At 32.8% G+C, this 17,034-nt stretch overlaps 1 protein-coding gene across 1 annotated transcript; it reads right to left on the minus strand.

The window, feature by feature from the left end:
• Window positions 1-5,816: 5,816 nt before the first annotated feature.
• Window positions 5,817-10,197, minus strand: LOC108453527 (receptor-like protein kinase HSL1). Its single transcript, XM_017751673.2, has 2 exons — window positions 6,901-10,197; window positions 5,817-6,526 (listed from the first exon to the last, which is right to left on the minus strand). The coding sequence occupies exons 1-2, from the start codon at window positions 9,488-9,490 to the stop codon at window positions 6,132-6,134; spliced, it is 2,985 nt and encodes a 994-aa protein (XP_017607162.1). The 5' UTR covers window positions 9,491-10,197; the 3' UTR covers window positions 5,817-6,131.
• Window positions 10,198-17,034: the final 6,837 nt, after the last annotated feature.

Below are 17,034 nucleotides of genomic sequence, written 5' to 3' on the forward strand. Positions count from 1 at the left end.
ACAAGCTCCATGCCCACCAAGATATATGGGCGAAACGAAGTGTTTCGAAATTTGGTGGAAGAAGTAGGTGGGTCGGTCCACGGCACGTATAATTTTAAATCACCCATGTTTACCTAACATTACATTCTCCTGCTTGTTTTCATCTCTAACTTTGTTTTTGAATATTTCTTGGGGAGTTTTTTATACAAACAAACCCCACCCACAATGTTTTATGGATATTCTTTCCATAATATAGCATTATAACATTGCATTTACTACTTTGGAACTAAAGAACACTAGTCCCTAGGGCTTGAGTTTCAGTTTTAATATAAAACAATTATGCTAAATAATGTGAATTGAAGTGATAGACAATAAAACCATTTAATTTAAACTATTCTATTCAAGTAATTTTCTTTTTATAAAAAAAAAGTGATTGTGTAAAATATTATTCAACATTCTAATCATTACAAAATATAAACTAAACATAACTTAAACCGAAATAATTCTACATCTAATCTACAGTGGGATTTAAGTAAAAACTGTAATGACCCAAAATTAATGGGCACTGAAAAAATATTTTATCGGCCTCCGTCTTAATGAAACGGGTTCGTAAATAATTATTAGGAATAATTATAAGTCTAGTAGTGTATTTAATCAAGTTTTAATTAAGTGAAATTATCTCAATTTAGAGTAATTAGTAAAAATGACTAAATTGAATAAGAGGTAAAATTTAAATTATAGAGTAATAGGAAATAAAAAAAACTAAAATGACAATTAAGGCATATATATGAAATGAGGCGAGATATATGCATCAAAATCTAAGATTTTTGTTTTAATTATTTATATATAAATATATATTATGTTATGTTATGTTAATTTATAGCATTATTAATTTATAACTTAAATAAGTAAATAAACAAAAACATACCAATTGTATGGTTATAATTAAATATATGTAAAATACAAGAAAATATACTTATAATAAATATGTATATTTTCTTAAATAATAAGTAAAAGATATCTATTGATTATTATTATTTAATTGATATTATATTAGTGAATAAATTAATAAGTTGATAAATGTAGGATCATGAGATGATGCATGTGTAATAATATATATAATACTATTGTAATAAAAGTATTATTTATTAAGTAGATATTTATTATTTATTATTAATAAGTTAAAGATATTTATTAGATAAATAATTAAAATTATAAGATTTTTGGTATGAAAAACAAACTAGATAATGACATTTGTAATAATATGAATATATATATTTGTATTATAATTATGTATTTACTTAAGTTTTAAGTTAAAGATATTTATTAATTAAATATTGATATTATAAGATTTTATTTGTTAAATAAATAAAAGAAAGACAAATGAATGGTAGTAATAGTGTACAAATGTATAAAGATACATGTATACAAATGTATTAATTATATTGTTATTAAATAAATATTTTATAATTATTAAATTAACTTAAATATAAATATAAAATAAATCACGAAAGTATAAATAAATAAATAAATAAATAACAAAACAAACAAAAAGAAACAGAATAGAAACAGAGAAAGCCATTCGAAAGTGGGAAAGAAAAAGGGAGAAAGGAAAAATTCAGGTTTTAAGGCTTGAAGTTTAATTGGTAAGTTTAATCAAGTCCTTTTCTTTTAAATTTGATGTTTTTGGAATCCTAGAAGGAAATACTCTTGGATTTAAGTTAAAATTTTGAAAGTTAATAGATTTTTGAGTAGGGTTTATGTTGAACAAATGATGGAATTGGGGGTTTATTTGATAGAAATTTTGATTGGAATATTGAATAAAGGATTGAATTGTAAACTAAGCTATAAGTTTTGAGTTTTAGGATTAAATTGAAATAAATTCGAAATTATGAAAATATGATAAAAATTAAATAGTTAACTGTGAGTTTGGCAAGAAATTGAGTAGTAAAAAGGTATGAATTGAGAAAGAAAAATATATAGGTTTAGTTAGGATTAAATTGGAATTAAAGTAAAAGTTAGATAAAAATTTCAGAAATTAAATTATGTTGTGTTAATGATTGTGAAATTATTTTAATTGTTTGTAGCTAATATCGAGTCTGGAGCATCGGCCCAAAAAGGAAAATAAAAGATTGTCGAGGATTAAATCCGAAGAGAATTCTGGTTTCTATCATTGAATTAAACTTTATCATTATTATGTGTTTAATTTAATAATTATGTGTGGTAAGTATTTAAGGTAAGTGTTTAGTAAAATGATAAATTTATGATTGGGCATTGAAATTGAGACAGATACTGAACTGAATTATGGAATACTAAACATTGTTTTGAGTACTGAATTGAATTGTGAAGTTACTGAATATTGCTATGTGTACTGCATTGAACTGTGAAATTATTGAAGTAATGAATTACAGCAATACTGTGAAACTGATTGAAAAAATGAATTATATTTGATACCGAACTTATATGGAAATTGTACTGAAAAGTGAATTAAATACCTTATTAACTAGTCGGGCTAGTCGGATATAGTTGGCATGCCATAGGATATGGAAGAGTACGGGTTTTTTCCGGCTTACTAATCAGGCACTTATGTGCCAACTCATCACATCGTTACCCTTCTTATCATTACCGATTCGACACTTGGTGTGTCAAATCATTATCATTATTATTACAGATTCAAACTTTGTGTGTTGAATATCATATCTTATCATATCGACATTCTTGTTTAGTCTCAGATATCGTTAAGGCACAATGTGCCGTACTGGTGTGTTGGTTGGAATCCGTGTATCCGCCGAGTCCGAGTCAAGTTAATAGAAATAAATGAAATAAATTTACTGATAAAACTAAATTTGAATGATATGACATATGTGAAAGGTGATAATTGAAATAAAGAAATAAGAATGGTATATATATATATATATATATATATATATATATATTCAAATGATAACATAAAAAGATTGAATTGTTCATTAAGTGATGATAATTGTAATGTAAAAGTATGTGTGTGATTAAATGTATTTAATTATAAATTGAATTATAGTAATACTACTGAGTATATGCATACTTAGCGTACGGTTGTTTCCGTGCGCAGGTGTAGAAGTCAAGTACTGAACCAGCATCCAAAGGCAGACCTGACTTCAGCAAACTTATGGTGATGTATATTTTCTTTTGGTAATGTGGCATGTACATAGGATGTATATAAAGGTTATTATGTTTTGAATATAAATGGTTTAAAATGTTAGTACTACAAGTCTAAGAATTACAATGAAAAAAAAGTTTATCCATTTCAAATTAATTAGTACGTTGATAAATTTAAATTGATATTATATTGATTGAGTTTGATTATAAGGTATTTAGAATAGAAAATAAGTATGTGAAATGAGTTGGTTGAATTTGTTATGTTTGAAATAGATACGTTTTAATTTGCGGGGAGTTTTATGTAAAAATAAGTAAAAATAGTGTCGAAATTTATAAAAATAAAATAAAATTCAAGAGTACTAGAAAGTGTCCCGTTTCATTTTTAATACATGTTTTAGACTTCAAGAGTTCATTATAGGGACTTAGTTGTTAAATTATACTATGAATGTTATTTTATTTGTGAATTATTCGTAAGTTATATGATTTGTCTGGTAATGTTTCGTAATCCTGTTTCGGCAACGGTTCGGAGTTAGAGGGTGTTACAAAAACAAATCAAGGCCTAGTCACACATAAATCATTTAAGATAAGACTTAAACCTAAACACTTAAAGTCTGAGGATCTTAATCTTGCCAACGCAATCAAAGGTTAAGTGAAGGGTGCTGTGTTTTATTTCTAAATTATATTAACAAATTTAAATTTTGAAACAATAATAATAGGACTCACCAATAATCTAATATTACTATACTTAAAATTAATTAAAACTATATTATTACATATCCATGCGGGAGGAAAGAATTATGTAAAAAATTTACTTACAAAAATTTAAAGAAAACTTTGATTAAAATAGTAAAATTAAAATTTTAAAAATCATTCTACTAAGTTTAAATTTTATCATAATAATATTTTATAGAAAAATAAAAGTATTCTCAAATTAATATTTATTACATTCTAAAATTAAAAAAAATCCTTTTTCATTTGAATTAGTGTCCCAATGATTCATCAATTTAAATAATAGTACAGATGGTAGGGAATTGGTAGTATAGTAGAACCCAACTCGGGGCCTTATTAGAGGCAAAAAGAAGCCCAGAAATGAAATACTTTGGGTGGTAATTTAGTGCGGCCCAATAACAAAGGAGCCAGGTGGGCTTCTTGAGTGGAGCTTTGCTTTGAGTTTGACTCGTTACTGGGTAATGTAGGAATCGACAGCCGAAAATAATGAAAACAAACCCAATTTGATTCCCGAAAAAGGGCTATAGGTTCACACTAGTATGCACTATACACTACAGATCCAAAATGCTTGTCACTATGATTGGTTGTTCTTCCCCTGAACAAAAAGGAAGGTTGATAATTGGATGGAGAAAAGAGCTTCCAAATGCTCAATTATGCAAGATTTCAGGGGTTAAAAAAAAAAAAGGAGGAAGAATTTCCTTACTACAACTAGTAGACCAAAGACCATAGAATATAGATAAGGGACCCTAATTAAGATAAAAAGGCGGACAATTTAATTATCCACAGAAAATGAGATTTCAAATACGGTCCCCCCTTCCCTGGATAGGCCTAGGCCAATGCCAAAGAGCTGCCTTTAATGCGTGTCAGAAGTGTTAGAGAAGGGGCATTTTCAACCCCTTTTAAGTTTAATCCACCCCTGCCTGCACTGGTTCCTGCTATTACGATTTCCACATTTTGGTAAAAGCTATAGCTAACCCACACTTGGGATTTTCCCTCTATTATCCACTAAATGCCGGTGAAGTGGTCATTTTTACTAGTTTTGGATCACCCTTTTTTGCAGCTAAATCCCGGCTACCTCAAGAAATTTCGGCATGCTAAACATTTGGTTTCCATTGGACATCAATAATTGGTTAGAAAGCGATACTTAAACTAAATTGTTGTAATTATCAATCCATGTTCCTTGTTTGGTAACAAAATCAGCGTGAAGTAACGAAACACAAAGCATCTAATGAGCTGCCATGAAAACGACCTCCAAATTTTGTTTTTAATTAGAAAGGACAAAATGTACAGAGCTTTTCTAAATCATATGTTGAAAGTAAAGCCTGGCCTAACTCTGAAACAAACAAAAAATGCCACTGCCCCCTTTATGTTGAAACTTTGGCTTTATTCACAGGCGTTTCAATTTGCTGCAAAACTAGCCGATACTGAAGAAAAAGCATTAAGAATCACTACTGCTAACGTAAGTGACAGAGCAGTACAAGTAAGAGATTTGGTGTATGCTTGTTTACTGTTGCATTAAAACAGTTGAATTCCTCGGAAATGCTTTTTTAAGGCTGTAATAATAAATTTGAGAAGAGGTAGATTTTGGAACACGACTACTTAAAACAGGCTTAAGGCCGCCTGTCTAAACATAACTATGGGTCTGGTCTTGTCGTTATCGTCGCTTTCCAAAATGATGTTACGATTCATTAATAGGTGAAAGAAGCCACTGGCATTGTGGGCCTACGTTAGTTGCCCCACTCAACTACTTCATTAACGGATTTATAGCTATTTGATTTGATGAACAAAGGGTTAAAACCACTGTAAAAGCAAAATCTTATAGCATGGAACAGTGAAACTAAATGGGTTTGACTTGGGTTGAATGAAGATTAATAAGGTAGTTGGTGATTCAAATGTCACCTGAACCATACGCTACACATTAGATTCAGGGTCCTAATATTCATTCAACACTTCATCAATATCTCTAGCTCTTTTTGGAGATGTGGGAATATAACTTTGATTTTTAAGAAATTTACAGTGTACATTAAACTCCATAGTAAAATCTGCCTCTGCTTTTTTCTTCCTCTTTCTCTGTCATTGAGAAAATTCCAAACCCTACTACTCACCCAGTCCCCCACTAAACCAACCTGTAAAGCAAAACAGCAAGTGGGATCAATGATTGAAAACCAAAACTTGAGGACAAGAAAAAAAAACTAGAGGCGTAACACACTCGCACAATCCTTCTATTGCTCTTTGTTTATGGGACAAATCTACAAGGAAAACCTTTTCTTTTTCTTTTTTTTTTCTCAAGCTACACTTCCTTGATCTGAGCCATCTTCGTAGTAGTAAGGAGTCAATTTCCCATCCCTTTTAGCAGCAGTTTTTGGCAGGCTATCAGCGCCAGCTTCTTGCAACATTTTAACCACCCTTCTCATTGATGGTCGGTTGATTGGGAGTGGACTAGTACACAGGAGGCCAATGTTGAGGACCTTGTATATTTCTTCTTTGAAACATGGATCGAGCTTGGAATCGAGAACATGGTCCACTCCTTTCTGATCTAGAGTGGTGCAGACCCACCTTACTAGGTCCTTCTCTCCGAACTCTGGGTCAATTGGGAGTCTGCCTGTGACCAACTCTAGTATAACTACACCGAAGCTGTATATGTCACTCTTCTCGTTCACACGCAGCGTATATGCATACTCTGTACCAAAAAAATTCATAGGAAGGTCAGTTCAGACTGAGTGAAATATGCAACGACACCAGTTAAAAGGCATATTTTATCAGTCAAATGTACTATTAGTGGCAATTTGTTTGAGAATCTAAAAACAGCTAGATATATTGATGAAGTGTCAAAGATAGCAGTCAACATAGAGATTGTCCGAATATTCATTCAACACAAAGGCTAGACATGAATACTAACTGATTGCAGTAGCTAATCTAAGGTCTTTAAAATAGTTTCCAAATGATTTCTGACTGAGCCTTCAAAGAGCATAGCGTAACCAAATAGCAGTGAAGTAAATAAACAAAGTGCAACATTCAATTATAAGAATGATGATAATGATTTCAGCAACTAACCTGGAGCAATGTAACCACAAGATCCGGCAATGACAGACATTGATTTAACACCCTTTCCAGCTGCATCAACTACCTTGGCAACTCCAAAATCAGCCACTCTAGCACCAAAGTCCCCATCCAACAAGATATTGTTGGATTTGACGTCCCTATGCACAATTGGAGGCACGCAGTCATGGTGCAAATAAGAAAGCCCCTCAGCTGCATCGACAATAATCTTGTACCTGGTCGGCCAATCCAGCAAACCACCTTTACTGCTATGCAACAAGTCACCCAAGCTACCGTTTGGCATATACTCATACACCAAAAGCTTGCAATCCCTGGTAGTACACGAGCACCACAACTTAACAATATTCTTGTGCCTAATCTTCCCCAATGTCTCAATCTCAGCTTGAAACCCATCATCCTGAGCCTGACCTTTCTCGAGATCTAAGCTATTGCAACCCTTTTTCACACCTCTCCAGAGTTTCTTCACCGCAACAGCCTCTCCATTACTAAGCACAACCTTGTAAACTTTCCCTGAAGATCCTCTCCCTATTACATTATCCTCATCAAGACAATCCAATATCTCATATTCACTAAAACCCAACTTATGAAAAGACATCAAAGTCCACTTAGACTTGTCGATAGCCTGAGCTTTCTTATAACTCCTGTATTTGAAGTAAAACCAAACCACACCAACAACAAACACCAAAGCAGCTAAGATAAAAATGGATCTAAGCAACCAAACGTAACCTTTATGCTTGTTTCCATCCCTCCCAACACACAAACCACTGATATTCCCACACAAACCAGGGTTTCCCATGAAGCTATATTTGTACATTTCTTTATCAAACAAAGGTGGTAACTCACCGGCTAACAAGTTATTCGACAAATTAAGCTGATTAAGCTTCAAATTCTGCAAACCCAAAGGAACTCTCCCAGTTAACTGATTATTAGACAGATCAAGATAGTTCAACACTGACAAACTCCCTATTCCATCAGGAATCTTCCCTGAAAACTTATTATCAGCTAAATTCAATTCGTTTAGCTTTTTCAAGGATTCAATCCCACTAGGCAACTCCCCTTCCAACTCATTCCCATGAAGATCAAGAATCCCTAGCCCATCAAGCTTCACTATGCTTTTAGGCAATGGCCCACCGAGCTTATTGCCGCTAGCAGAAAGTTGAACTAAATTATCAACTAAACCAATTTCTTCAGGCAGTGAACCATTGAACTCGTTCCTAGATATAATCAAAAGAGATAAATTCGCTGCCTTTGCGATTGATTTCCCAATTTGACCAGAGAAGGAGTTATTAACGAGCTCGAGTAAGTAGACGTGAGGGAGACCCCAGAACCCAGCGGGTATGTCACCAGATAATTTGTTGTAACCGAGTCGGATCCGGTTCAGACTCCGACACTCTGCTAAACTCGATGGTATTTGGCCCGAAAACGAGTTGTGTATCATTAGAAGCTCTTCTAGGCTCCCTTTTTCGCATAAACTCGGCGGTATGGGACCAGTAAATTGGTTGCTGGAGACGTCGAGCCATATAAGAGGCGAGTTTTTGCCGAGGTTCTGGGGTAACTCCCCAGTGAGTCTGTTCTGAAAGAGCCTGAGTTCATACAGAGCTGGGGAGTCGGCGATACTCGATGGTAAAGTCCCTTCAAAGTTGTTCTGGTAAAGGTTGAGACTTTCAAGTGGCAGCTGTGTCAACTCGTCCGGAATCGTTCCCGTTAACTGGTTCATCGACGCATCAAGAAGTCTCAGGTTGGTCAATTTCGAGAACCCGCGAGGTAACTCACCGGTCAACGAGTTGTTGTATAGCTCAATCTGAACGACACTAGCCAACTCAGTGAGCGAGCTCGGGATGTTGCCCACCAAGTGGTTAAGGGCAAGGTCCAAGTCTGTGAGTTTCTTGAGTCGACCCAGCGAGTCAGGGATCTCGCCAACCAAGTTACACTCTGTGAGCCACAAAATCTCCAAGTTAGTTAAGTTGCCAAGCTCCGGCGGGATCCTACCCGGACTAAACGGGTTGTACGATAAATTGAGCATTCTGAGGGTACTAATGTTCCCTAAAAAAGCGGGGATTGTCCCGTCTAGAAGGTTGTAAACGAGAGACAGAACCTCGAGCTTTTGGAATCTCCCGAAAGACTCGGGAAAATCTCCCGATATATTGTTACCCGTAAAATCAAGGTACTTGAGGTTAGGGAGGTCAGCCAAAGTGTGGGGGAGCTCACCAGTGAGTAGGTTTTGGGCGAGATCAAGGTGGACGAGATTTTGACACGTGGAGATATCGGGAGGGATGGTGGAATTGATGTTGTTGTAGAAGAAGTTAACGAAGGAAAGGTTTTGGAGACGGCAAAGGAGGGAAGGGAAAGGGCCGGCAACGTTGGCGTTGGAGAGGTCGAGGGAAGTAACAGAGCCAGTGGCAGAGTCGCAGGAAACGCCACGCCAGTTGCATGGGGTGGGGTCACGAGGGTTCCATGAGGAAAGGACAGAGTCAGGGTCTGAAAGGGAAGCTTTGACTTGGAGAAGGTAGAGACCTTCTTGGTTGAGAGAAAGGGACGGTGAAGGGAAGGTGAAGAAGAGAAAAGAGAAGAAAAGGAGAAGCATTGTCGTTCTTTTTGTTTCTGTGTTTTGCAGAGAGGGAAAGGGATGAGGAAGGAAGTAAAGAGGTTTGGTGTGAATATATTTGAGAGTCAGCCTCAGGGGAATGAAGAGTTATAGAGTAAGGCTTTTGAAGGAGGAAGATCATGTTTCGCCATTTGAGAGACAGGGAATGAATGAGAGAGAGAAAAAACGGAGGAAGAGGAAGAGTGGGGATTGTTATGATGTGGTTTAACTATTATTGTTGTCTATGGTGAGTTTTAAACAGAATCATGGTGGGAAAAGAAAACTGAAAACTGAAGCAAAGGAGGGATTACTGTTACCGTTTAAAAAGCTAAGAAAATGAAGGGAAAGAAAGAAAAGAAAAAGGAGTGTAAAAATTTCTAATTTCTGAAAACAGAATCAATGGGGCTGAAGCCAAGAAGTTTCATCAAATCGGTGTCATCACGGGGAGTGGGGAAATGATCTCGAGGAAGACTAAAAAAAAGAAAGCAGAAGAGAGATAAAGGGTGGAGATTTTGAGAGAGAAAACAGAGACGTAGTAGTAAATAATTATTAATGAGTGTATAAAAAATAATAATTATTAAAGAGACAATGACACTTTTAGTTAAGCTGTGGTTTTATTATGACAGCATGCACAGCAGAGAGGCACACAAAAACACCAACAGCAATCCTTGCGTAGTGTGTTTTTTCTTTGTACTGCTAGTAATAGTTTGTCGACTCTTGAGTCACGCTTCAAAAGCTCTCTTTATTGGCTTTGCCATAAGAAGACGTTTAGCCGACGGTTTAAACTTTGCGTCGAGTAATGAGTGAGTGCTTCCTTTTCTGCAATTAGAAAGGGCAAATGTAGTTATAAGGTCAAAATAGTGGACGTCATTTCAAAGGAGAGTCAATTTCTATAACCAAATTTGACATCATTTCTTTGTCTCGCTTATGTTTCTCTTTCTGTGGAAAAATGCAACCCCAATGTTTTAGTCATTAGACTTTGTTTGGAAGTCCCAAGTCTTTGTTTTGTTTTATACATCTTATTTAATTTAAAGTTCTAATTCTATTGGATTTTTTTATTAATTAAAATTTTTATTTTGTTTGAATTTAATTATAGACATAATTTGATTTTTTTTTTTTAAATTTCAAAGTAAATTTTAAATGCATATAAATCTTGTTTTGGACAGATTAATTTTTTTGGGGGGGAAATCTTCAAAGTTTTGTCTGTTAGGAGTGAGTAGATTCTTCAACTAGTTGGTATTGTTCTTACTAGAGGTTTTGTCTCCCAACTCTATAGAAGAATCAAAATGTTCAACAGAATGTAAGTGCATTCACTGAGTAGCTAAAAAGGCGAGCTATGTATCGGACATGACCGTCTATTAGGGAAATATCAACATTTGTGCATGGTAAGATTTAAGCTTGTACCTTACAACATATACGATATTTATGGGCAAGAATACTACCACTTGGGCTAGTTAGTCTGCTCTTTTGAATTGTTGCCTCTTCAAGTGCCCAAGTCTTCCACAAAGTTGAGAGACAAAACTCACATTAAAAATAATACCATCCTGTTAAAAGGTTCATTGACTTTAACGGAATACAAAAAAAAATCTCTAAACAATTTTTTTTTGCCTAATCATTATTGATTTTGTTCTTTTTCTTTTATTTCTAAACATCATTGATTTTGCTCTTCAACTACAAGGGACAAGTTCAATGATAATGGCAAATTTAAGCTACCCAACAAGGATAATAAACAAGGAAAGTGTGTTATTGAATGAAAAGGTAAGAATACTTTGGTAATAAATTTCATTAATAATAGGGAATGTGACTATATTGTTTTAACTCTATATTAAGATGGGGAAGTTTAGGTGTAGGGGGGTTCCATAAAACAATATATAATGAACATCTTTAAATCTTTGCACTTTGTACTAAAAATTTGAACCCTAAGAATGGGTTGGTGTAGTGATATATATTTCTCTCTCTCTCTCTCTTTAATATAATGGTATAAAATAAAAGTTTCTAGAACCAAGAATTAAAAGAATCATGGGATAGGATGAATAAATCTCAAACCCTCAATTATTTGGATGCACCCACGCTTTAACATTTAATGCTTTCAAATAAGTTACACGTATAGGTCCATCTGCTTTGAATTTTATAAGCAAGTAGCCATCCAACTTGGTTTCAACGTCAACTAAAACACCATTTGAATTATATCTATTTAAGTTTAAAGTTAGAGAATGAGCCAAGTAAACGAAATCTTTAACCAAATTTCCCATTTTCCAACCAAACTGGGTGACACATCAATTAATTAAGTTTATTAACATTTGAATTCATCGTTTGATTGTAAATGAAAGACTTATTACAAGTGGCTGTAAAATGGTAGGAAAGCCTTAAGCTGAGATGTCGGGAACAAGCGCAGTGAATGCAGTTCAGAGGCAGACACCATGACTTGGATTCAGAAAAAAAAGTTTTCCAAATGTCGAAATCTAACATTTACACACAGTGGCCCAATGTGTGTGCGTGTATTTCTAATAACTTTTTTTTTATTTCTATTTTTTATCATCATTGGCTGCTATTTTTAGATTATGAAAGGATATGGTGCTATTCATCTAACGTGAAAATCGTGAACCCAGTAAATGCTTTCAGCACTTAAATAATTTTCATGTTGGTAGCCTAACCCTGACTAAAATATTGTGCCATAAGCAGCTTTGCTGGGAGGAAATGACAGAAAAGAATTTTGATTGGTGAGTGAATACAGAAAATTAGAATCTCTTATAACCACAGTAACTGCAAAAGTCGATTACAAACAGTGAAAGATGTTGTGTAGATTCTCTGCAAAGTGGGTGAGATTTAAACCACAACCCCCACCCCACAATACGACAGTTGCCATTTGTTCTTGTTTGGTCTAATATACTTCTTCTTCTTCTTCTTTTTTTTTAAAAAAAAATTCTAGAAGAATAAGTGAAATCGAATAACTGCAATCTTAAAAATGACAATTCTACTGTCTCGTATAAAATGTTTGTTTGTGAATTGTATGATCAAGTAAAATCACGTATTAGCAAGCAAGTTTAAATGACATTGGGAAATTTCTGGATTCTAGATATTAAGGATGATAAATAAAATATAATTATTTATTTTGCTTTTAATTTTATAAAAAAGTATTTTAATTTTTATTTAAATTCTTATCTCTTTTAATTTTTAAATTTAAGTTATTTATCAAATCACTCAAAAATATAAGAAAAAATTAATGTAGGTTAAATGTTGTACATAGATCTTATTATAATTCCCATAAAATTATAATTTTAAAATTAAAAAATAACTATTTGCTCACCTATCAAATTAGTAAAATTAAAAATTATTTTATTTTGAAGTGTTTTGACAAAAAAATACTAACTTAAGAGTAAAAAGGACAAAAATAATAATAAACTAAAATAAATTTTTATAAAATTAGTGGTATAAATAAATTATTATGTCTAAATAAAATTAATAATACTAAGGGTGAAACAGACATTGTGAAACAACTCCTGGACCATTGCCATTTTAGCGGCTACCCCATGCTTACGCATACAAGCCTTGGAGGCTTTCACAATCCACACGCTTAACCAGTTGATAAAGTGCAGTCGTCTTCAACATTTACTTTAGAGGTGGAGTAGCTCAAAAAAGTTAATAAAAAATCAAGTGCCCCAGTATTGAATGTGGTTTAAATCTTACAAAGTAGGTGCCAATTTTGGAATGTTAAAAGGCTGTTTAGACACTTATTATCATCAAAGCTAGCCTTGCAGCAGCAGCAGTACAATATTACTGTAATAATTTAATTCAAAGTGCATATTAAATGAGCATTCGTTTAGTTGCTAGGATTTAAAATGACTTCCACCAACCAATATCAAATTAAATATATACATATTAATCATTTCTGAGCTAAAGAATAAAAATGCAACACAGAGTTTGGTAAACTAATAAATAAGGGTGAATATTAACCTTCTAAGCTCCCCATGCTGAGTTTGCATATATCGGTAGCTAGTATTATAAATATATGGTAGGAAAGTTTGGTCGGACATATTCATAATCATATTAATTCTGATGTTAGAATTGGAGAAATAAAGATTGTAGCTTTCATTGACCCTAGGGAATTTTATCAATAAACGCTTGCTTAAAATGCAATGTTTAGTCAGCAGTAGAGCGCATGCCCATGGTTGAGGATGGTGGGCGGGCCACAAAGGTCGATTTAGTACCGCGTTGATTTGATTGGATTCGCCACTCGCACTCAACAGTGGCGGAGCCACATGCAAGGTGGGGGGACCGTGGTCCGTCCAAGAATTTTGAGATGAGTGGAACGGCGGTTACGGATTTGGGAAATTGGTTGGACCGTGTCAATATAACTCGCTATTGGGTCTTGGTTCATTTTTTTTCAAAGTCGGCGGCTGCAAAAAATTAATTATTAATAGTTTTGCTTTTTGTTTTTCTTTGAAGATATTTAGATTAGATTAAATTAGGAAAAACATGTAATAAATTTATAAGAGAAATGATATCAAAATTAAATCTACTCTTTGTTAAAATGACAAAATTGAATTAGTGAAAAATAGGATGATTTGGATTCAAATTTTATAATTCATATTAATTGTATATACATTTTAAATTTATCAAAATACAAAAAAAATATATATATAAAACTTCCAATATAATATTTTTACTTTACATACATTTAAAATCTGATCGATTATTAATTATTTTAATTGATGAATTTGATTTATCGATTTGATTATTAATAACTAAACCGCATGTGCTTCAGAAAATCAAAGGGTCAAAAAGACAAAGAAAATTTAAAATCTTCTAGACAACTAAGTGTGGGACAAGATAATTGCCTAAACGATTTAAAGTTTTGCTAACAATTAAGAATAAAATGAAAAAGGAAATTCATTAGTTATTCATTTTTTTGAGACTGGTTTAGAGTTCTAGAATTGAAGTAGACAGTAGTCTCGGGGGATCCACTTCTTATCACTCAAATTAATAATAATAATAATTGCAATTGAAAGACTATGAACAATGTTTACCGACAAAAGACAATCATGTTATTTTCAATAACTATTCTCTTTACAATTAGCAATAAAAAGCTCTTCTCCTTCTGTTCTTATGGTAAAACTAAAAATATTGTTCTCCTAGTTAAAAAAAAAATACCAAGTTTTCATTTTTTTGTAAATTAATGAGATGGAATTCATAATTCAAACTTACTACTCATTGAACAAGCCAAAGTTAAACTTGTAAATTTCATTTATCTTGTTAAGAAAAGAACAATTTAAAAAAATTATAATGGAATAAGTTTTGTTTTTAAAATCAAATCATAAATTTATTGGATGAAAAAGAGAAAATGGAGGAAGAGGATTGGTGAATGGTTTAGGGTTTTGAAGTGGTGTTTTGAAGTGGGTGAAGCATGAAACTTATATCAACATTGAAGGGGATTAGGGTCCCATGTTGGTGGTGGTTGTTCCATAGTTAAGACTGCTACCACGCATCAAGGGCAAAGGGTCCCAATGCTTTGCATAGCCGGACCACACACACCGCGCACCATGTTACATGAAATTTAAGGATACCAAAAAAGTAAAAATAAAATAAAATAAAATCTAGATAATGGTTATATGTAGTTATGGACACAATATTATTACAGTAAAATTATACTAAGTAATTATTTTGTGAAAACCTTGTCAAGCATATAGATCCAGTCAAAAGATGCCAACAAAATGTACCTATTAATCACCATGTAGATTGAGAATCAGATTTTAATATACATATCATATGAATTAATTTCAAAATTATAATAAACAAGCACTTATAAATATGTATGTATACTCTCATTCATCACCAAATGTGACATGAAATTTAAGAGATGAATCTCCTTTTTGAACTCTTGACACAATTTTTGTGTGAAACATCATAAACCTTCAAACATTCTTCTTATAAACCTTCAAACTTCTTTTATTGCATCAACAGATATTATCATAAATTAATGATGCCTAAAAGCAATGTTATTAAAACTGAATCAATCGATTGGACCAAAAATTAATTGGTGTATTGATGCAGGCAGAGGAATTGAATTGGTTTCATAGTAAATTACTTGGAACTGATAAAGTTTTAAAATTTGAGACAAAAAAAAATTAATGATTAAACCGATAAAAATTCAATAACTGAGACAAAAAATTAATAATATTTATAAATTTTTAATTATTATTAGACAAACAATTAAATCAATTAAATAGAGAATTGATCTTTTGATTGACTATAGTATTTCACAAATTGGTTGGGAAAATTAAGAACACTATTGACTATAGGAATCTATTCAACGAGATAAAGTAGTTAGGTGGGAGTATATAAATTCACCATGATGACAAGTCACCTTGCGTGAAAAAACAAAAAGAGGCATCAGAGACTTGCGGGGAATTGCCAAAATGTGCTTTTCAAAAGCTTTGGAAATTAGAGCATATGATATAATTTATAACTTGGCCATATCTTTTTAACCATAAGATTTATAAATTGTTGAAAAAAAATAGATTTATAGTTACCCCTTTTTAGATTGACAATCAAATGTGTCTTGCCTTGAGTTTAGGCGACCATTCTGATGTTCCAGGATGATACTGCAAAATCATGGCATCCATTTTTCTTTTAATTGTCATGCAATTTTGTCAAGCTCATCATTATGGTCAAGTTCTAATTGTTTTTTCTTTTTAAAGTTTAATGCAAAATGTACATTGAATTCAAACAAATACGGTGGAGAAATGTTTGTTGAACTTTTATGAGACAATTTATGGTCGAATTGTACATAGTTTTGTTCAAAGATTTATGAACAATTATCATTCAATGATCACTGAGCATCTAGTTCAAGCCCATAATTGTGCAATTCTAGCAACTAGGCAAGACAGTTTATTATTATTATTTTTTTTTATAGTTTTTGCTCAATAATTATGTGCCTACTTTCTTACACAAGGAAGATCCATGTAATAATGAGCTCCAATGCTTTTTTCTTTTACCCAGTAGCTCGTGCCTTCACTTATGGTAGCTAGCAATCACATTCCTACATTCTTGTTAATTAATTTTGTTTTTTTAATAATATTCAATTATATATTCTACCTAACTCGTGATTTGGTCAATTTGGTTCATTGAGTAATATTTATTTTAGGCTTACATAAAAGATTGGAAATGAGATGATTGGGAGTAAAATTTGTGAAAGTACTTTATTGTCCTTTTACAATGCGACATTGGATTAGAGTTAGACAATAAGAATTTGATGGGAAAACGTAAATGAAAAGGTGAGGTTGCTTTGATTTAGGAAAGGAATGGTTGTCATTCAGCCTAAAAAGCAGGGGAGACAACAGTCATTTGGACTTCATGGTACTAATCATTTGTCTAATGCAAAGAGATAGATATGGCACGAAAACAATGAAACGATTGTTCCAAATCAAATGTTTCCGAACCATTTAACTTCTTTTGTTAATATGGATGTATTCGTTAGTCTCGTCGCAATCATTAAGATTTAATGCTACTTAGTAATTTAATTTTATAACTAATATATAATAATT

This window comes from Gossypium arboreum, chromosome 5 (assembly GCF_025698485.1).
Source record: "Gossypium arboreum isolate Shixiya-1 chromosome 5, ASM2569848v2, whole genome shotgun sequence".
NCBI classification, from domain to species: Eukaryota; Viridiplantae; Streptophyta; class Magnoliopsida; order Malvales; family Malvaceae; genus Gossypium; species Gossypium arboreum.